The sequence below is a fragment of the Pelophylax lessonae genome (assembly GCF_965119305.1).
Source record: "Pelophylax lessonae genome assembly, chromosome: 5".
NCBI lineage: Eukaryota > Metazoa > Chordata > Amphibia > Anura > Ranidae > Pelophylax > Pelophylax lessonae.
Genome location: NC_138772.1, coordinates 467,282,088 through 467,305,692, shown reverse-complemented (window position 1 = coordinate 467,305,692; position 23,605 = coordinate 467,282,088). Strand labels below are relative to the sequence as shown.

At 42.3% G+C, this 23,605-nt stretch overlaps 1 protein-coding gene across 1 annotated transcript in view; it reads left to right on the top strand.

The window, feature by feature from the left end:
- Positions 1 to 23,605, top strand: part of CNGB3 (cyclic nucleotide gated channel subunit beta 3) — a gene marked incomplete at its 5' end in the record, with an annotated part of 244,413 nt that overhangs the window by 8,607 nt on the left and 212,201 nt on the right. Inside the window, 2 exons of the mRNA XM_082259003.1 lie at positions 14,662 to 14,813; positions 17,670 to 17,882. Coding sequence (XP_082115129.1) covers positions 14,662 to 14,813; positions 17,670 to 17,882 — 365 coding nt within the window. The remainder of the gene's footprint in view (positions 1 to 14,661; positions 14,814 to 17,669; positions 17,883 to 23,605) is intronic.

Below are 23,605 nucleotides of genomic sequence, written 5' to 3'. Positions count from 1 at the left end.
GGGTGTGCTGGGTGTGCCTGGGCACACCCTAATCACCTAGGGCACATAGCATTGCCAGTGAGGAGATGGGAAAGATCTCCCTGGGACCTGCTCTGCTCTATTTCTCCTTGCCTACAGGTACATGGCCCCGATACATTACTCTCCCTGCTGGCAAACACATGCATGTGTATTTCAACTTTGGGGTGCACACCTTAATGCAATAGGCTGCGCACACCTATGGGCGGTGTAGGTGGAAGCGGCGGTGGAGGAGGACCAGGGCCGGATTAACAGCATCATGGGCTTGGTGCTGAGGATTTTGAAGGGCCTTAAGGGCCGTGCCTTGCCATGCACCCAGAGGAGGAAGGGTGCAGCCATGCATGCCTAATTCAACATGGGATGCTGTCTCTGAAGCCCATAAACACATCCATGCATCGCCAACTGTCCCTCCTTGTCCGGCCTTCACGCTGTGTGGGGAGGTTCTGAGGGTGCTGCCTGGGGAAGCGAGCATAGAAGCCAGACTTCTGTGTTTACAAGTGACAGAAGAGCGGTAACAGTGAATATGGCCAACCCGGGGCCTATATAAAAGGTAGGGGCCTGGAGCTGCAGCTCCAATAGCCCCTACATTAATCTGGCCCTGAGGAGGAGGACGAGGTAGCCAACACTGCTTCTTTTCAAAAATTTTAAATGAGGGTACACCCCAAAAGAGTGAGAAAGAGCAAAAATGGAACAATGGGTGGGTAAGGTCGGTATCCATTGCTATTCTGCATAAGGTACGGAAAAGTCCCGTGGGATCCATGCCTGGTTCATTTTAATGAACGTGAGCTTGTCCACATTGTCTCTGGACAGGCGGCTGCGCTTGTCTGTTATAACGCCCCCAGCCGTGCTAAATACCCGTTCAGATAATACACTGGCTGCAGGGCACGCCAGCACCTCCAAGGCGTAAAGGGCAAGCTCAGGCCATGTGCCCAATTTGGAGACCCAGAAGTTGAAGGGGGCAGACCCGTCATTCACTACATGTAGGCGTGTGCACACATACTGCTCCACCATGTTGGTAAAATGCTGCCTCCTGCTAAGACGTTCCATCTGAGCTGCTGGTGCTGCTGTTTGTTGTGGCGTGCTGACAAAGCTTTTCCACATTTCGGCCATGCTAACCCTGCCTTCTGAGGTGCTGGCGGTGCCCTGGTTGCGTTGGCGACCTCCTCCTCCTCCTCCTCTGCCTTGTGCTTCCACTGTGGCCCCGCTGTCAGATGGGAATGCCAGCAGCATGGCGTCTACCAGCGTGCGCTTGTACTCGCGCATCTTGCGATCGCGCTCCAGTGAGTGAATTAAGGACGGTACGTTGTCCTTGTAACGGGGATCCAGCAGCGTGGCCACCCAGTAATCAGCACAAGTTAGAATGTGGGCAACTCGGCGGTCGTTGTGGAGACACTGCAGCATGTAATCGCTCATGTGTGCCAGGCTGCCCAGAGGCAACGAAAGGCTGTCCTCTGTGGGAGGTGTATCGTCCGTGTCCTCTGTATCCCCCCAGCCACGCACCAGTGATGGCCATGAGCTGGCCTGGGTGCCACCCTGCTGTGAACATGGTTCCATCTCCTCCTCCAGCTCCTCCTCCTCCTCATCCTCCTCATCCTCCAGAACTGTGCCCCTGCTGGACAATTGCGTCCCTGGCGTTTGCGTGTGCAGGAACCCACCCTCGGAGCCCCTTGCGAATGACTGCCCTGAAAGCCTTGGAAATGTTACCTCTTCATCCTCCTCCTCCTCCTCATCCTGTGCCACATCCTCTTCCATCATCGCCCGAATTGTTTTTTCAAGGAGGCATAGAAGTGGGATAGTTAAGCTGAGAACGGCGTCATTGCCACTGGCCATGTTGGTGGAGTACTCAAAACAGCGCAACAAGGCACACAGGTCTCGCATGGAGGCCCAGTTAAATTAAATAGCGGAATAGAAAATATGATCCAAAAAAAGTGTATGTATATCACACGTACACAACCACACTGGGCCCCAATTACTATTGTTTGTACCCCTAAAAGGCTAGATGAGGAGTAGGGGGAGTATGGAACAGGCAGCACCCTCAAACCTTCAGAAGTATGAGATGAACCCCAACAACTTGGAAAGGTGGATCTCTCTCACACGTACCAACACAGACTATCCCCCAATTTAACTGATCCCCAAAGGTTTTTGATTAAATAGCGCAATAGAAAATATGATCCAAAAAAAGTGTATGTATATCACACGTACACAACCACACTAGGCCCCAATTACTATTGTTTGTACCCCTAAAAGGCTAGATGAGGAGTAGGGGGGGTATGGAACAGGCAGCACCCTCAAACCTTCAGAAGTATGAGATGAACCCCAACAACTTGGAAAGGTGGATCTCTCTCACACGTACCAACACAGACTATCCCCCAATTTAACTGATCCCCAAAGGTTTTTGATTAAATAGCGGAATAGAAAATATGATCCAAAAAAAGTGTATGTATATCACACGTACACAACCACACTAGGCCCCAATTACTATTGTTTGTACCCCTAAAAGGCTAGATGAGGAGTAGGGGGGTATGGAACAGGCAGCACCCTCAAACCTTCAGAAGTATGAGATGAACCCCAACAACTTGGAAAGGTGGATCTCTCTCACACGTACCAACACAGACTATCCCCCAATTTAACTGATCCCCAAAGGTTTTTGATTAAATAGCGGAATAGAAAATATGATCCAAAAAAAGTGTATGTATATCACACGTACACAACCACACTAGGCCCCAATTACTATTGTTTGTACCCCTAAAAGGCTAGATGAGGAGTAGGGGGGGTATGGAACAGGCAGCACCCTCAAACCTTCAGAAGTATGAGATGAACCCCAACAACTTGGAAAGGTGGATCTCTCTCACACGTACCAACACAGACTATCCCCCAATTTAACTGATCCCCAAAGGTTTTTGATTAAATAGCGGAATAGAAAATATGATCCAAAAAAAGTGTATGTATATCACACGTACACAACCACACTGGGCCCCAATTACTATTGTTTGTACCCCTAAAAGGCTAGATGAGGAGTAGGGGGAGTATGGAACAGGCAGCACCCTCAAACCTTCAGAAGTATGAGATGAACCCCAACAACTTGGAAAGGTGGATCTCTCTCACACGTACCAACACAGACTATCCCCCAATTTAACTGATCCCCAAAGGTTTTTGATTAAATAGCGGAATAGAAAATATGATCCAAAAAAAGTGTATGTATATCACACGTACACAACCACACTAGGCCCCAATTACTATTGTTTGTACCCCTAAAAGGCTAGATGAGGAGTAGGGGGGGTATGGAACAGGCAGCACCCTCAAACCTTCAGAAGTATGAGATGAACCCCAACAACTTGGAAAGGTGGATCTCTCTCACACGTACCAACACAGACTATCCCCCAATTTAACTGATCCCCAAAGGTTTTTGATTAAATAGCGGAATAGAAAATATGATCCAAAAAAAGTGTATGTATATCACACGTACACAACCACACTGGGCCCCAATTACTATTGTTTGTACCCCTAAAAGGCTAGATGAGGAGTAGGGGGAGTATGGAACAGGCAGCACCCTCAAACCTTCAGAAGTATGAGATGAACCCCAACAACTTGGAAAGGTGGATCTCTCTCACACGTACCAACACAGACTATCCCCCAATTTAACTGATCCCCAAAGGTTTTTGATTAAATAGCGGAATAGAAAATATGATCCAAAAAAAGTGTATGTATATCACACGTACACAACCACACTAGGCCCCAATTACTATTGTTTGTACCCCTAAAAGGCTAGATGAGGAGTAGGGGGGGTATGGAACAGGCAGCACCCTCAAACCTTCAGAAGTATGAGATGAACCCCAACAACTTGGAAAGGTGGATCTCTCTCACACGTACCAACACAGACTATCCCCCAATTTAACTGATCCCCAAAGGTTTTTGATTAAATAGCGGAATAGAAAATATGATCCAAAAAAAGTGTATGTATATCACACGTACACAACCACACTAGGCCCCAATTACTATTGTTTGTACCCCTAAAAGGCTAGGAGTAGGGGGAGTATGGAACAGGCAGCACCCTCAAACCTTCAGAAGTATGAGATGAACCCCAACAACTTGGAAAGGTGGATCTCTCTCACACGTACCAACACAGACTATCCCCCAATTTAACTGATCCCCAAAGGTTTTTGATTAAATAGCGGAATAGAAAATATGATCCAAAAAAAGTGTATGTATATCACACGTACACAACCACACTGGGCCCCAATTACTATTGTTTGTACCCCTAAAAGGCTAGATGAGGAGTAGGGGGAGTATGGAACAGGCAGCACCCTCAAACCTTCAGAAGTATGAGATGAACCCCAACAACTTGGAAAGGTGGATCTCTCTCACACGTACCAACACAGACTATCCCCCAATTTAACTGATCCCCAAAGGTTTTTGATTAAATAGCGGAATAGAAAATATGATCCAAAAAAAGTGTATGTATATCACACGTACACAACCACACTAGGCCCCAATTACTATTGTTTGTACCCCTAAAAGGCTAGATGAGGAGTAGGGGGGGTATGGAACAGGCAGCACCCTCAAACCTTCAGAAGTATGAGATGAACCCCAACAACTTGGAAAGGTGGATCTCTCTCACACGTACCAACACAGACTATCCCCCAATTTAACTGATCCCCAAAGGTTTTTGATTAAATAGCGGAATAGAAAATATGATCCAAAAAAAGTGTATGTATATCACACGTACACAACCACACTAGGCCCCAATTACTATTGTTTGTACCCCTAAAAGGCTAGATGAGGAGTAGGGGGGGTATGGAACAGGCAGCACCCTCAAACCTTCAGAAGTATGAGATGAACCCCAACAACTTGGAAAGGTGGATCTCTCTCACACGTACCAACACAGACTATCCCCCAATTTAACTGATCCCCAAAGGTTTTTGATTAAATAGCGGAATAGAAAATATGATCCAAAAAAAGTGTATGTATATCACACGTACACAACCACACTAGGCCCCAATTACTATTGTTTGTACCCCTAAAAGGCTAGATGAGGAGTAGGGGGAGTATGGAACAGGCAGCACCCTCAAATCTTCAGAAGTATGAGATTGTGTTCACTGTACCCCACAAAGATTGAGTTCACTGCACCCCACAATGATTGTGTTCACTGCACCCCACAAAGATTGTGTTCACTGCACCCCACAAAGATTGTGTTCACTGCACCTCACAAAGATTGTGTTCACTGTACCCCCCAAAGATTGTGTTCACTGCACCCCACAAAGATTCTGTTCACTGTACCCCACAAAGATTGTGTTCACTGCACCCTAAAAGGATGTTGTTCACTGCACCCCACAAAGATTGTGTTCACTGCACCCTAAAAGGATGTTGTTCACTGCACCCCAAAAAGATTGTGTTCACTGTACCCCCCCAAAGATTGTGTTCACTGCACCCCACAAAGATTGTGTTCACTGCACCCCAAAAAGATTGTGTTCACTGTACCCCCCAAAGATTGTGTTCACTGCACCCCAAAAAGATTGTGTTCACTGTACCCCCCAAAGATTGTGTTCACTGCACCCCACAAAGATTCTGTTCACTGTACCCCACAAAGATTGTGTTCACTGCACCCCAAAAAGATTGTGTTCACTGTACCCCCCCAAAGATTGTGTTCACTGCACCCCACAAAGATTCTGTTCACTGCACCCCACAAAGGATTTTGTTCACTGCACCCCAAAAAGATTGTGTTCACTGCACCCCAAAAAGGATTTTGATCACTGCATCCCAAAAAGGATGTTGTTCACTGCACCCCAAAAATGATTTTGTTCACTCCACCCCAAAAAGATTGTGTTCACTGCACCCCACAAAGATTGTGTTCACTGCACCCCAAAAAGATTGTGTTCACTGTACCCCCCAAAGATTGTGTTCACTGCACCCCACAAAGATTCTGTTCACTGTACCCCACAAAGATTGTGTTCACTGCACCCCAAAAAGATTGTGTTCACTGCACCCCAAAAAGGATGTTGTTCACTGCACCCCAAAAAGGATGTTGTTCACTCCACCCCAAAAAGATTGTGTTCACTGCACCCCACAAAGATTGTGTTCACTGCACCCCAAAAATGATTTTGTTCACTGCACCCCAAAAAGGATTTTGTTCACTGCACCCCAAAAAGGATGTTGTTCACTCCACCCCAAAAAGATTGTGTTCACTGCACCCCAAAAAGATTGTGTTCACTGCACCCCACAAAGGATTTTGTTCACTGCACCCCAAAAAGATTGTGTTCACTGCACCCCAAAAAGGATGTTGTTCACTGCACCCCAAAAAGGATTGTGTTCACTGCACCCCACAAAGGATTTTGTTCACTGCACCCCACAAAGATTGTGTTCACTGCACACCAAAAAGGATTGTGTTCACTGCACCCCAAAAAGATTTTGTTCACTGCACCCCAAAAAGATTGTGTTCACTGCAGCCCAAAAAGATTGTGTTCACTGCAGCCCAAAAAGATTGTGTTCACTGCAGCCCAAAAAGATTGTGTTCACTGCAGCCCAAAAAGATTGTGTTCACTGCAGCTCACACACAGAAAAATGGATGTGGATCACTGACACCTGCCTATCTCCAATCCCACACCACACAGCAATATCGATTGTAGTTTGTAGAACACAGTTTCCCTAAAATTCAGCAGACTCTGTCCCTAACAGGATTGAGAAGAGATCGTAGATCAGGATTGAGTGCAGATTCACCCCACCCCCCACACAGCAATATCGATTGTAGTTTGTAGAAGACACTGACCCTATAATTCAGCAGACTCTATCCCTAAAATGCCTACAACTCGCCCTGCCTAAACACTCCGACCTGTCCCTCAATTCTATCCGGACACAAATGGTTTTTTCCTGCCTATCTTTCCCTAATCAGCAGCCAGCACATTGATGTGTGCTCTGTCCCTTAGCTAAGCAGCAGAATGACGCTGCTGCGGCGGCTGCCTCGAACTTATAAAGACTTGGTCACATGCTTCAGACGGCCAATCACAGCTACTAAGACATTTGCAGGCATGGCTGGGATGGCTTAAGGCACACCAGTTAAACGATTGTTGATTGGCTGTTGAAAGCCCGCCATGAAAAGTGCGCCAAAGCATGCAAAACCCGGAAATAAAACGACCGAACACGGATTTTTACCCGAACATACAGTAAAGTGTCCGTGTCCGTGTTCGGGTAAAAAAAATCCAATTATTCGGTACGAACACGAATAATACAGTCCGTGTTCGCTCAACACTATTAGTTGCATTTTGCTAAAATGCTGAAATTTCATCAGAGTCTTCTAATTTTCTTTGAACTTTTTAGAGAAGGAAGATAGTCTCCTGAAGATTTTAGTTCTGTTTAATTTAAAGTATAACTAAAGACAATTTGTTTTTTTTTTTTTTTTTTGGGGGGGGCAGAGTAAGGAGGGGTTGGAACACATATTAGGTTTTTAGGGTTGTTTTTTGTCCACATTAGGCCAAATCCCCCATATCATTTATCATGTTTATCATGTTTACCAATGTCATTGAAAGTGAAAGAAAATCCCACATTTTGGATTGTCCCCAGAAAAGTAATAGGGGGAATATTCCAATGGGGACCCCAGTTCTGGTGACCTGGGGGGGCCCCAAGAGATTCCCTTAATTTTTCGGGATTTCTTCCCACTTCCTATTTTGGCCATGAGACAGGAAGTTAAGGAAAATCTCTCCAATGGGAGGCAGATGGCAAAAAGAACCTGACAGGAGTTATAACCCATCCAAAACGGAAAAAAAAAAAGTTTTGCCTATAGTTTTACTTTAGATATGGCTTGTCTGCCTTAGACAGTTCTCCTTCATTAATGTTGTTTTTCTATATGCTGCATTTACCTTGCACAGATGTTATGATGCCAAATTGCAAAATATAGCTTAGAGCAGTGTTTCTCAACTCCGGTCCTCAGGGCACACTAACAGGCCAGGGTTTCAAGAAAACTGAAATACATCACAGGTGATATAATTTGCTGCTCAGTGATTGCAGTATTCTAGTCTGCATCTCCCCAAGGTAATACTTAAAATCTGGCCTGTTAGTGTGCCATGAGGACCGGAGTTGAGAACCACTGGCTTAGAGGAGTGCTACCTACACTTTTCTATATTTTGTTTATCTTTTGTTTTATTCATTTAGTTCACTCACTTTCTCTTCCCTAATAAGAATAAAAATAGTTCTCATCTGATGGATGTGCTAAACCCATTTACAAGTTACGGTAGGAAAAAAAAGTTATTCACACCAGAGATTTCCTGTTCTTGTGCTGTTTGTTTTGGAGTAGAAAACTGAGCAAGTGGTTAGCTATGAAAATGTAACGGTGCACCTTGGAGTATTGTTCTATTTTCTACTGATCGCTGAATTATGTATGAGATTATAACAAGTGTCTTTTCTGATCATACAAGTGCCTACGAGTTTTATTAGAAAATTATTCCCATGCTATCATGTACTCCAAACATTTTCCTAAAGGAAGATCTTGTTCTAGATGGAGAACAATTTTGCATTTAATCTCCTTTACAAGGCATATGGTGTTTTCATTCATTTTTATACCAGCTCTTCAGATCACGTTAGGGCACTTACAACTGCATTTAATGTTGTTCCTTCACCCTGGCGTAAACTTAAGTGCATGATAAATTAATCTGCCACCACTACAGTCAGCAGTATTAGCTGCTATTTATTAACAGATTGGCAGAAAATACCAATGACTTCCAGTCATTGTAAGAAGTAGATATAGGTTTCAAAAAAAATATTCATGTTTTATTAAAAATATTATATCATAGTGAGCATGTGAAATAAAGTGCATTCTTTCAGTATACAGTTTTGTCTTAGCTCTCTTTTATATTTAGCAAATTGAAGTTTCATATTTGGTTAGTTTGCTTTATGGATTGCGTAGTTTCATTTTTTTAACTTCACTATAAATCTGTCGGCTTTTTTTTTACTCTCTCTTTCTTCTTTGCTCACTGTATTGTTGTTTTATGTCAATTTTTCATGTACTGTATTATGCCATTTTAAAGGCAGTCCTTACTCCACCCACACATGCACAAACCAAGCTACACAGAAGAAGGTGAAAATACCTAGTCCAATTATATTTAACATTTGTGCCAGCCATTTTTGTGATACAAGTGCTTCGGTTTTCCTGGCATCAGTGGACATAAAGGATACTGCCTAAATGTCCCTATTTTTCCTCACCAAATGTTTTTTCGATTTGCAGTGGAGGACTGATGTTTCAAGTGCAGGGCCTTGCCATATGGCCTGTCCACAGCCTGAGAAACCACAAGGGTCTTGGGCCAATTCTAGACCTTTTGGGGACCCAGGGGGTGCATATTCAGACGCACCTGGATGATATGCTTCTCAGGGAGCACAGCGTAGCTCTCATAGGATGCACTTTAGAGAAGTTGGCTAGATTTCAATCTCCAGAAATTGGTATTGGTGACGGTTCAGTAACAGAAATATCTGGTCCTGCGTATGCACGCTGTGCAAGCAAAGGTATTTCTTCCTCCAGAGAAGTGCCTTGCATTGAGGAATTAGGTGGCTTCTCTCAGAACCTGTGCAAACAAATGGCAACCACCCCAACCTATAACTAGCCTTTGCAGCAAGGTGCACATGGAAAGGCAAAGCACATAAAAAACAAACCAAAATTCCCAGCTCAACTACCGGCTAGCCTGCAACAAAACCAAATTGACCCTGTCTAACAGTTCACGTTAAAAACAAGGGATTTAGTCACACACATTTGTAAACATATGTGTAAGCCGGAGTGGCCACGTCAAGACACCCCATTTTATTATGGTCCTAACTCTATAATTTTGAGAGTCTCCCAAATCAGCACACATATATAGCAGTTGGATAGATTAAGGGCATGTTTGCTTGGAGCAAGCCCACGCTTCCTTAAAGGTATATGGATGAATGAGACACCCAGCAAGGGCACAATGGCAGCTGAAGGTACCCCGCACCAATTCACAACCTGTGCAAAAAAATGGCAACCACCCCAACCTATAAAGGCTGCATTTTTAATTTACAATTTGTTAAAAATGTTTTTTGGAAATTATTTTAGGGGCATATTCATAAAACAGTTTTACTTTCATCAGACTTTCATTGGTAGGGAATCAATCACTGTCATTTTAAAAACATGCTCTAGGAAGATTTACCTGCAGTGAATGTTTGGTAAATGTCACTGTTTTCTGAATAGACCCTTTAGAGTTCTGCTTTAAAGTCCAGCTCCTGCCAAAACCATTTTTTTTTATTTTGGACTTAGAGTTGAGAAGGAATAAAATGTTTTGAATTTTAGTCTTTGTACCTGGGGAAACATCCCCTTCCCCTTACTCAAGATATAAAAAGAATGGAAGCTATCACCATGCAGAAAGCAGCACTGCCATCATAACTTCAGTGTTGCTCTCTGCAATCTTGTAGACCACCTGTTCCAGGATAGGAAAGACCTTGAAATAGCACAGAACCAGCCTGGAGACTGCTGGATTCAAGATATGTATAAGTAGAATTTAATTTAAAAAACGATATAGTTGTATTACCACGGTGCATGGGGGAGTTTATAAAAAGTTGAGATATACTTTAAACTTCTGTATAAGATGTTAAACAGTTCATTTTTTTGGCAGGTGTGAGTTTTCTCAAACAAACATTTGTGACTTATATTATTTGCATAGTTTTTGGCATAGTGGTCTTTTAAGCCTTTGAACAATCTGGTAATTTGGTCTATGAGGAGGATAGGCTTGTGACCTCACGATAATCAAACTTTTTCATGGTATATACAATAATAACTTTGATTTCTATCAACTTGAACAAAAATCATTCATTTGGAGCATTTAGAATGCTTTTATTTTTCAACATGTATATAGTCCTTTACAGTGGCGGTATTCCTTTTCAGCTCCTGTACAGTGTGTGTCCCACTCTCATTGTAAAGCTATATTAATGACAGACATCTAGTCACAGCCAATTCGTCAGATGTTCACAAAGGGAACAATTGTCGTTCACTATGATTTGTAACTGGTAAAATGACAAGCTGGTGGAAGAAATGCATCACTTATTGAAAATGGTGTGGTAACATCTGTGCATCTGTACAAATGGTTATTATTACATTATTTTATGTTGTATCCTATGCTGACATTTGCAATGACTATTATTCACACTTTACTTCTTATAAGAGTATATTGTTACTGAAGTCACTCCTATATAAAAAAAATAAACAATATTTCCAACCACTGTACTTTAGCAGGTCTTTGAAAAATCAGTTTTATCTATTCTAGTATTCACATTTTGTTCATTGATAATAGCGTGGTTTGGTATCTTTGGTGTGGTTTTATAGAAGCAAAATTCTATGTGTATGCATGTAAGTACCTGGTTAACAATGGGAAACCTTAAAGATCAGGCCTGAAGGCCCACTTGGGTGATATGTAAGAGAACCATAAAACACATCTGTATTAATATTCACAACTTGGACTAACGTGCCACCCCCCTTACTTCATAGTTGCTCATTGTATTCTTTGAGTGGGCGTGTCAAAGACTAGACCCCAATTTCTGCAGACATCAGTGGCATTACTTTTTGGTCTCTGCGTAACTCCAGAGATCTTCTATCTTATCTTCTTGGAGATCTCAGCCATACTTTATCTCTTTCTTGGATTTCTCAGCCATACCTCATTCTTTTTTTCTGAGTTCTCAGCAGTAACATTCTCTTTTCCAACACCTAAGGTGAAAGGAACATCATCCCCTTTTCTCAGTGTAGCCAATTTACCGTTTTATGGTGGTAATATGACATAGTCATCTGATTCCCTTCTATTCCTCCAATCACTTTCACGTTACCTCCCATATGCACATGTACTTTGGCTGAAGTGACACAAGGACATTTCTCTTTCTGTAGAACTTTACTAATGACATCTTAATGTAGAGAAAGGGACATGATGCCTGGATTACCCCAATCTTGAATTGTCATTACATTGATTTTAAACAAAGTCTTTAATAGATTTTTTCTCTAGAAAGTGTTATACCATGACACCTTCAGTAAGAAAGGGCCCTAGCTTGGCCTCACATGGCGGCCTTTTTCAGAAAGTCTCTCCTTCACAGCCTCCGCAGAACTCCTCTTCCAATTCCATCCAGTAACTTATACCATTTCTCCTGCTTGGAGTATGATTTTCGCTCATATGATTTTTACAAACATATGTGTAAGCTGAAGTAGCCACTTTAAGGCACCCCAGTTTACTACAGTCTTAGTCTTCCATTAATAAGAATCTCCCAAATCATGACCTCAGTTATGCACTATGGTTGGAGGAAAAGGGCTAACAATCTGTTAGCACTCCTTACATACACCTTCACCACGTAAACTGGTAAACTGAGTGTTCTCCACTGCATCTTTGTTAAAGCAGGACTCTCTTTTGGTGGTCTTGTCTTCCAAGAGCAATTTTTTTTCTCCATATATAATTAAAGGCCAAAAATGAGTAAATATAGAAATTGTAACCTTATATTTCTTTTTTCTCAAGTGATCATTTTAAAACAACAGATGTTACAATAAACATGAAGTGCTAATTCTTTTTGTATGTGTCCAATTTATCATTACATAAATTGATTGTTAGATATATATATATATATCATGAAATAAGTTTCTGGTACAAAACACAGCACATTTATTTATAAATTAATTTAAAGGACATGTTCAATTTTGCATGGCAAATGTCATACTAGTTTAAATTCATGAGCTGTCAACTTTCTAAATAGATTTTATTCAAGAAAGATGTGTTTGTTTTCTACCTGTCAGCCCATGTATTATATTCTCTGAATACTACTGTTAATATTCAGGGTGCATAGTAACCAATAGCTAAGCCTATCCAAAGCTAGGGCTGGGAGAAGGGGAGGGCAGGAGGAGTGGCTACCCTGGGCACTGTGGTATCATGTGAGGTGGGGGGCGCCAGGAGTGGTGATTTAGGGGGATTTGTGTTAGGAGGGGGGATGAAGGAAGAGATTTGTGCTAAAAGGAGTGATTTAGGGAGTTTGTGCTGAAAGAGGTGATATAGTAGAAGGGGTAGGGGAATTGTGCTCGGAGGGAAAACATTTTTGGGGGGTATTTGTGCTAGGAGGAGGGATGGGGCGATTTGTCCTGGGATTAGGGGTTTGGACGGGGGTGTACTGTGAGGGGAAATTTGAAGGATAGAGGATTTGTGCTAGGAGGGGTGATTTTTTGGGGGGGGGGGGGTCAGTTGTGTTTGGGGGGATTTGGGGGATGGGGGAAAGATTTGTGCTGGGGGGATTTCAGCAGGAGGTGGATTTGCACTGGGAGGGGAATTTATGCTTAGGAGTAAGCATGCAGATTAGTGCTCAATTTTTGTTGGGGGGGTGATTTTCACTGACACATAATGCTCAAACATCCTGGGGGGCACAGTCTGGCATGTTTCCCAGGGCTCTAGATGACCTTGTCCTGTCACTTTCCAAAGCACACATTTCCCATGATGTAGCGCTTCTTCACTGGCCACAGTTTCTGAGGTCCCACCTAGCTCTTTCTCTACTGGCTCAATCTGTGTTTACTGTGCACACTTTCCCTACTCTCCCTATCTCTCTCTCTGGAGCAGTGTTTGTGGACTCTGCAAAACAAGCCCCAACAGGCACTGATAGTTTTACAACTTGTGTTGCATGATGTTCCTTGTCTCTCCCAGGAGTAGATCTAGATGACAGTTGAAAGGAGGTTTGATAACCCTCAGAAGCCATATAATGTCCATTGTCACCTGAAAAACTAGCAAACACTACCATAAATTGCCAAACCTCATTACCCTAGTGCATTTCCCAAAAATCTCCCATTTATGTATTGTATTTGTTGAGTTCGGCTTTTAGGATAAGTGGATTGAATGGGTCTATTTTATCTCTTTGTGCAATTACTTTAAAATATTGTTATACATTACAAATGCTCTATATAAATTATACATAGTAAGTAATTTATGTAGATTTGACAAACCTTCACAATATACATTATCTTTTTTTTTTTTTCAAGAGTTCGTAGCTTGCTAAAAAATATATTTTCTTCCTTAAATCTGAATACCAGAGATGGTCATTTTTATATGGTTACATTGCTCTACATTGGACCAGTGTAAGTATATGTGCTATATCCCCCTAGAAGCTGGAAATCATAGTAGTAGGCACTGCTACTATAGTGATCTCCACTACCTTTTGAGTCGTGAAACCAAATGCCTGCACCACTGCTTAGTGAACACAGGAAGTTGTAGGCACCATTCAGGGAACACTGAATTTTTTCAATGAATGCAAAGTGTTCTCTGATTGGATGAGGTGGAGATCATAATGCCATCACCTTGCCTCTCCCCCTCTTTCATTCAGATAACAGTTTGCATTAATTGGGAAAGTGTAAAGTGTTCCCTGAATGGTGGTACGGGACCCAGAACCTTCTGGAGGTCACTGTGGTAGCAGTGCCTACTACAGTGATTTCCAGATTGCAGGGATATCCCACAGGTATGGCACATTCATACTTACATTGGTCCAAGCTTCCCTCTGGTAGACCATTGTCAGACTGTTGTCTTTTTCCTAATTAAATAAAAGCCCATACTGTATATGTAATTATAACATCTATTCTAATTCCTGAACCTCTATGCATAATTATAAAATATTTTGTTCAGCATTGTAACTATAATTTTAATTCAACAGAGGTCTGAGACAAGAGGAGTCCATCATAAACAGTGAAAAAGCTGAAGTCCAGATTCATGAGCTCATTAAACGCATGCGGGAGAGGACCAGTCATTACAAGGAGAAGCTGGCCGATGGAGACCTCTCTTCAGCTGAAGGAAGCCCCACCACAAGTAATTTTACAAGTCTAGAGATCTTAGATCTAGACTGTCTAAAAATACAGGCATGAGTTTATGATAATAGACCAGTACAAAAAGCAACAACTCATAACATCCTATTAGATTTCAGTTTACTAAAGAAATGATTGGTTGCTATGAGTTACTTCATTTTGCAAACTATCTGCACATTAATAATACACCCACTGGATATTATCTCTTGTCCTTGTGAGGGAAAATTTGAAGATGTCATTGGAACATAATAATAATAAGGGGGGAATCTTCAAATTGAGAATTTTGTTCAGACAATTGTCTAAGGGTTCCCTCCTAACTCCCTACTCTTTACAAAGCTAAAACAAAAGTTACCTTAGAAAGGTTTTAGTCTAATTGTGTTAATAATTTAAACAAAATGCATTTGATTTGTTGATATTGAAAACAGTAAAGGGCATCAGTGAAAAATTTTATTTACCATCTGTTCTCAAAGCACAACGGCTCTTGATGGAACATACTGGCACTGGAAGAATAAGATAACCAGCACTTTAAAGGACTTATTGTTCATTCACATTTTTTCACTGATTGCACTTTATACTTTATCCACTTTAATACAGGGCACTTCCCTCCCTTCCTGCCCAGGCCAATTTTCCCCTTTTAGCGCTGTTGCAATTTGAATGAAAATTGCGCGGTCATGCAACACTGTACCTACACCAAATTTATGTCATTTTCCCCCCACAAATAGAGCTTTCTTTTGGTGGTATTTGATCACCTGTGCGATTTTTACTTTTTGCTAAACAAATAAAAAAAGACCGAAAAGTTTGAAAAAAAAAACGTTTTTTTGTTTATGTTATACAATTTTGTAAATAAATAAGTTTTTTCCTGCACTGATGAGCACTGATGAGACTGCACTGACAGGCACTGGTGAGGAGGCACTGATGGGGTGGCACTGATGGGGTGGCACTGATGGGTTGGCACTGATAGGCGGCACTGATAGGCGGCACTGATATGCGGCACTGATAGGCACTGATATGTGGCACTGATAGGTAGCACAGATATGCAGCATTGGTGGGCACTGATAGGTGGCACTGCTGGGCACTGATAGGCGGCATTGATGGGCACTGATAGGTGGCACTGATGGGCACTGATAGGTGGCACTGACGGGCACTAATGGGCACTGATAGGCGGCACTGGTGGGCAATAATGGGCACTGGTGGGCGACACTAAAGGATGGCAATGATGGGCACTTGTGGGCAGCACTGATAGGGAGGACACTGGTGGGCATCACTGATGGGGAGGGCAATGGGGGGCTCCCTGAGCCCTGATTGCCATCCCTGGTGGCCATAGTGGGCATCCCTGGGGTCATAGTGGGCATCCCTGGGGTCATAGTGGGCATCCCTGGGGTCATAGTGGGCATCCCTGGTGGATCTAGTGGCATCCCCCCCCCCGAGGGTCTGCACTGGTAATCAATGATCTGATTACCAGTGCCGACCCCCCCCCCTGTCAGGGGAGCCGCCGATCGGCGCTCCTTTGCTCGTTACTGTCAGGCACGAACTAAGGAAAGCCGATCAACGGCTGTTCCTATTTACTTTGTGACCAGCCGTGATTGGACACGGCTGATCACATGGTAAAGAGCCTCCGTCAGAGGCTCTTTACCGAGATCGGAGATGCAGGGTGTCAGACTGACACCTCGCATCACCGATCGCCGCTCTGCGCGCCCCCGGGGGGCGCCCAGAGCTGTGTTATCCTGCCGCCGTCATATGACGTCCGGTCAGGATAACACAACCACATTCCCGCCGTCATTTTGTAATAGGGCGGGCGGGAAGTGGTTATATTTTTTATAAGCATTATGCATTGTGATTTAAATACTATGGTTCTGCATAAATAATAAATAGAGATACATATTAAGCACTTTATGGTAAGAAAGCGCTGGGTACACACAATAAATATACTAGTAGCCTGTAATACAGAGTAATAGACCACATTTGTTTTTTTTTTATTCACCAAGGCATGCTGCTTTTGTAACTTACCCTATAGGGGGCCATTTGTTCCATTTATTAGCAACTGTCCCTTTATCTGGAAGGCCATATCAGCTGAATAAAAATGCTTAGTGGAAGGCATAAAAAAGACAATTAAAAAAGTAATAAATATTTACCTTACACACCAGATTCCTGTAGGTATCAGAAATGTTCCCGAGTCTGTGAAAGCTTGGGGTCCCAAGCCTCTCAAGAAGGTACTCTAGAACTGTAAGGGAGCACATTCTTTTGGCATTTTGGATCCTCCGTTTTTCCATGATGCCACAAAAATGCACAGTGATGTCATCCTTGCTTAAGCATGTCCATTGAAAACCTGGGTGTAAGAGAAGCATTTTTTCTTTTAATACAGTATATTTTTTAATTTTATGCCTTTTGTTAAGCATTTTAAATCCAAGGTTACCTTTGATATTTAATAATCTGAAACTAGCAACACACAGCTTGAATTTTGGCCAATTCCCTGTAAACACCACTCAACTTGACAAAAGTCAATTTAAAAATTAACTGAGCTGGGTAGAAAATTATTAGCCAAAGAGTGACTGCATCCTATCAGATCATAATCTGTATGTTTATAAGACAACCACTCCAATATTTCCAAAGGCCAAAGCCTGACAGTACCAATGCCAGAAATACCACAAACGTTGATCTTAATTTCAGACTACAATGAAACCTAAAAAAAAAAATTGTTATAAATATGGTAAAAAAACATCTGATTAAAAAAGAAAGGAAAGTTTGAAGGTACAAGCAGTATTGAACATAGAAACATACCTATCTGGTTGTCTTATTTAAATTATGTCTAGCTATAACATTGTTGCTGCATACAGTAATGACGTTTATTTTACATGTATAGCTCCAGAGAAGAAGAAACCCCCTCCACCTCCACCGCCACCCCAAACTAAGGAAGAAAAAAAAGGAGAAAAAGAAAAAGATGTTGAGAAAGAACCTAAACCAGAAACAGAAGAGGAACATTATTGTGACATGCTCTGTTGCAAGTTTAAGAAGAGACCATTGAAAAAAATCCTTAACAAGTTCAAGATACCGGAGTCCATCGATGGCTATACAGGTACACTTAAATGCACAGACAACAAAATTGACCTTTTACTTAAAAGGAATATTATAAATATTATTTTCACGTGTGCTAAATTAAATAGAAATTGAGAAGCCCAGATCAAGGCAATAATAGTCATTTTCTTTGTGGGTCTTAAAAAGGAGTTGGAGAGTGGTGGTGATAGCACTGGTACTGTACAATGCCCAAGGCTGTGAAAGTTCCTACTAGTTTAATTCAGGCCTACTTTTCCTCACTGCTATCAGTTAATCAGATCAGCAGGGGAATAAAGGAAAAGTGAGTAGGTGCTGGAAACTGAGTCATGAAGGCAAATCTGTTTATTTGCCCTGCATGGACAAAACACAGGTTTGACCTAAAGTGATACTAAACACACATTGTTTAAAGTGGTTGTAAAGCCACTTTTTGCTCTTACTATAATCCCCTGTGTTAGATTACATAATGTGCCCCATTGTATGGTATTTATAAAAATACACCACTTCATACTTTATTTCAGAGCGCCGCTCAGCCCTCACATGACCACCTGCCACTGCCTTCCCTGATCTGACAGCTACAGCGCGAGGGGAATCCCTCATAGTTACATAGTTACATGAGGCTGAAAAAAGACATCAGTCCATCCAGTTCAACCTATGATGTGTGTGTGTGTTTGCTGTTAACCGTACATTGTATACCCCTGTATGTTGTGGTCCTTAAGGTGCCCATCTAATAGTTTTTTGAAACTATCAATGCTCCCTGCTGATACGACTGCATTGACGGCATGAGAATCCCCCATTGATGTCACCTGGGAGGTGGGGAAGAGGGGAGGAGAGGAGGAAAGCGGCGGGTGATCGCGCTCTGAGATAAGGTAGGAAGCAGCATATTTTTTATAAAGAACATCTATTGGGGCACATAATGCAATCTAACACAGGGGATTATAGTAACAAAGCACAGTTATTTTTGCAGGAGGAGGGAAAGGGCAGAGAGCAGATCCGCATTGACACAGCTGGGATGGAGGAGGAGAGAGGGAGCAAGGAGAGACAGTGAGATAACAGAGGCAAATAAACTGACCACGATATCATGGTTTAGAAGCCATGATAAACGTGGTCGGTTTACAAGGGGAGGGCAGCACCAGGCAGGATCAGCCAGGTATTTTAGATGATAGAAGGGGCCAAATTACTCAGTACAAGCACTGTAGAGTGATACTAAAGTCTCATTTTATTTTGTAAAAAATAAGAAACATGTCATACTTACCTGCTCTGTGTAGTGGTTTTTCGCAGAGCAGCCCAGATCCTCCTCTTCTCGAGTCCCTCTTTGGCTCTCCTGGCCCCTCCCTCCTGTTGAGTGCCCCCACAGCAAGCAGCTTGCTATGGGGACACCCGAGCCAAGCCACAGCTCCCTGTGTCCATTCAGATACGGAGAAACTCCTTTCTCTCCTCATTGGCTCACAGACTTTGTTTGACAGCAGCGGGAGCCAATGGCGCTGCACTGCCATCTTAGCCAATAGAGAGGGAGAGTCCCAGGCAGCTTAGACACTCCTGCAACATCGCTGGATCAAGATAGGCTCAGGTAAGTATTAGAGAGTCTGGGGGGGGGGCTGCTTTACACAGAAGGTTTTTTTTTTTATCTTAATGCATAGAATGCATTAAGATAAAAAAAACTTCTTATTTACAACTACTTTTTTTTTTTTAGTGTTACAATCGCTTCAACTTACATTGTCCCTTCGATTTCTGTATGTGGATGACAAAAACTGTAAATATTTTAATAAAAAAAAAACATTTAGGTACCCTTTTCCCTAATTGATATACAGCTGTCACATGACTCAGATCTTTCCCAGCCTGTCTGCAGGGAAACATAAGCAGGAGGAGCTTCTAGTCCTCTGTATATTAAAAAAGAATAGCGCACACATGCAAAAGAAATGACTATCAAATATGGAGACAATCCATAAATAAAAATGGGGATTTGGTCCCACCATATGGCCATATCGTGCTCAAGCCCACCACTACGTCAAAGTACCCCATTATCAGTGGGTCCTACACTATCCATAAAAAAGGGGTGAATCCAGCCTCTCTAACCCTTGGAGACAACACTCCTTGCTGGGAGAGATGTGCTAATGCACTACAAGGGACTCCTCCTATATCTACTTGATAGTGGACACTGATAGAGTACAGGTGTGTGTGGGGGGTAGGGTGCTCAACCTCAGAAGTCTGGTCAGACCGAATACATAATAAACAAGCAAAAAATTGGGGGAGCAAACCCTGAACATGTATATGTAAAGCCGGTGCAGCTATGAACCAAGCGACATGTACAGTATATTAACCGGTTGCCGACCGCCGCACGACTATATACTGCGGCGGTCAGCCCCGGCCAGGCAGAGTGACGTATCGGTACGTCACTCGCCTGTCACTGACTTGCGAGCCTATTGCGGGCGGGCGCGCGCCCGCCGAGGCGCGCGCCCGCCGTGGCTCGTTCACAGACAAGTCAGTGCGTGTGACCGGCGGACTCGATGTCCGCCAGTCACACTACGATCGCTCCTGTGAAGGGAGAAAGACAGAGCGGCTTGTGTAAACAAGCTGCCTGTCAGTTCTCCCTGTGTAAAAGTGAAGATCTGTCCGTTCTACTATGTAGAACGGTTGATCTTTGCTTTTACACCAATAGGAATGTCCCTGCACAGTTAGAATCACGCCCCTAGGACACACTTAACCCCTCCCTGTCCAATAAAGTTAACCCCTTCCCTGCCAGTGTCATTTTTGCAGTAACAGTGCATATGTATAGCACTGATTACTGCAGTAATGTCACTGGTACCCCCAAAAGTGTCAAAAATGTCAGTCAAGGGTCCGATCTGTCCGCCGCAATGTCGCAGTACCGAAAAAAAAATCGCAGATCGCCGCCATTACGCGTTAAAAAAAAACACCAAAAATGACAAAAATCTTTCCCTTTGTTAGTAAACGCGATAACTTTTGCGCAAACCAATCAAAATACGCTTTTTGCGATTTTTTTTTACCAAACATAGGTAGCATAAAACAAATTGGCCGAAAAATGTTAAAAAATTTTGATTTTTACATTTTTTTTTGGGGAATTTCATATAAAAAAATGTGAAAAATATTGTTATTTTTGCAAAATTTACGCTCTTTTTTTGTTTATAGCGCGTGATCAAAAAATCGCACAGGTGATCAAATACCACCAAAAGAAAGCTCTGTTTGTGGGAAAAAAAGGACGTCAAATTCGTTTAGGTACAGCGTCGCACGACCGCGCAATTGTCTGTTAAAGTCACGCAGTAAAAAATCGCAAAAAAAACCCTGGTCCTTTAGCAGCCAAATCCTCCGGGGCTTAAGTGGTTAAAAAAGGGGGAGCAAACCCTGAACCCTTTTCCCTAATTGATATACAGCTGTCACATGACTCGGATCTTTCCCAGCCTGTCTGCAGGGAAACATAAGCAGGAGGAGCTTCTAGTCCTCTGCTGCTGGTCACATGTTCAAAATAAAAAAAAAAAAAGCTTTTGGAATACAGAGTTAAAAAAATTATATCAATAAACTGTTTAAATTGTCATACAAATATATATTTGAAATCAAATCGTTATTATTTTTTGGCACTAACATGATGTGGGCAGATTTCTGCCAGTCCCAGGCTATGTCACGCCCCTCTAGCCTGTGTCTTAGAATAAGAGAGAGGTGAAGCCTACATTAATCTACATATCCTGCCCTCATTGTGTTTAGCTGGTTAGTGGGCATGAAGGAGGAGTGAGGGAATGGGCTGTCATTTACCATTGTGTATACACCCACAAGTGTGTCACATGGGCTGCTCAGGTGTGATAGGGAGGAAATGCTCAGCATAGAAACTCACTGAAAACTGAGTGTGTGCAGAGTTTTCACCACAGCTGCAAAATCCCTAGCTTAATTGGGGACTTGTACAGAAGGTGGAGATAGAGAACAGCAGGATCAACCTGTATTTTTGCAGAATACAGAGAGAAAATCCCATAGTGCGTGAGTATAAACAGCATGTAATATAGTACAGCATTTATTGATAGTTTTTTTTTATGATGTGGGTTTAGTAACACTTTAACCAGTTCTGGACCGGAAGGATTTGCCCCCTTAATGACCAGGCTATTTTTTGCGATTTGGCACTGCATTAATTTAAAGGAAAATTGTGTGGTCATGCGACACTGTATCTAAATAAAATTAATGTCCTTTTTCCCTACAAATAGAGCTTTCTTTGGTGGTATTTCATCACCTGTGCGATTTTTTTTCTGAAAACAAAAAAAGAGTGACAATTCTGAAAAAACAAAAAAACAAACAATATTTTTTCACATTCTGCTATATACCATTCCCCCCCCCCCCAAAAAAAGAATTCAAGTTTTTTCATCCTCTTAGGCCAATTTGTATTCTGCTACATATTTTTGGTAAAAAAAAAATTGCAATAAGTGTATTTTGATTGGTTTGCGCAAAAGTTATCATGTCTACAAACTAGGGGAAATTATTTTTATTTATTTATTTTTTTTACTAGTAATGGCCGCGATCTGCAATTTTTAGCGGGACTGTGACGTTGCAGTAGACAGATGAGACCCCTAACTGACATTTTTTACACTTTTGGGGGGGACCAGTGACATTACTACAGTAATCAGTGCTAAAAATATGCACTATTACTGTAATAATGACACTGGCAGGGAAGGGGTTAACCTAGGGGTGATCAGAGGTTTAAGTGTGAGCCTAGGGGAGTGTTTTCTAACTGTATGGGGGATGGGCTTGTGAAATGATCACAGAGACCTGTGATCCTAAATAAAAGGATCAAAGGCGCTCTGTGATCATTTCAGAAAGCAGAATGGTCTGTTTACATCAGCTGACCGTCCTTTTCTCTCAGCGGGGAGCGATCGCCCCCTAGCTCAACTCGCACAACCGATGTATCCCTACGTTGCTTCACGCAGCCAAGCCAGCCTGCCATAGTAAATCTGTGGTGGGAGCTCGGCAAGTGGTTAAAGGAGTTGTAAAGTCAGAAGGTTTTTTTTATCTTAATGCATTCTTTACATTAAGATAAAAAAAAATTCTGGGTGTAGCAGCCTCCCCAGCACCCCCTAATACTTTATGTGTAAAGGATGCGCTAGCCTATCTGGTAGATGGCAGCACCTAGGACTCTCTGAGACCTGGGAGATAAGTGAATGTAAATAAAAAAAAAAACGAATGCGCTATCTGGACCAAATCAGTAACACAATAAAAATTGTAACAAAAATGACTACACGATGTGAAAACAATTACGATGAAAATGTGAACAACCTAAACGTGTGCACAAATATACTTCATAAAACAATGTTGTGAAGTGACAACAACATGCACAGATGTGATAATTACAATAGTGATAAAAATAAGCAAAAAAGCTTTCACATAAAAAGTCCCATAAACATAAATGTTAAATGGTGATGTTCAATGAAACAGTCTCTTGGATGAATGAAAGCTGATAAAATATGCCAGAGATAACTCTTCCAAGTGCTGCATGCAACCCCAATATGCTCAAACAAAAAAAGGTGGCTGCTTACCAGAGACGCACTGTCTCAAGGCCTTGAGAAATAATTCATAGCAAAAGCTCATAGGATGTCACTCGTTCCAGCAGACAAAGTGTCCCTATAGATCAGGCAATCAACCAATCAAAATGTTTGACCACGGGGGCTGGATGAACCATACCCACAACCCAACACTCTAGAGATCTTAGTTGATAGAATAAACTTTTTCTGAATGCCTCTGCTTGTAAGCTACCAA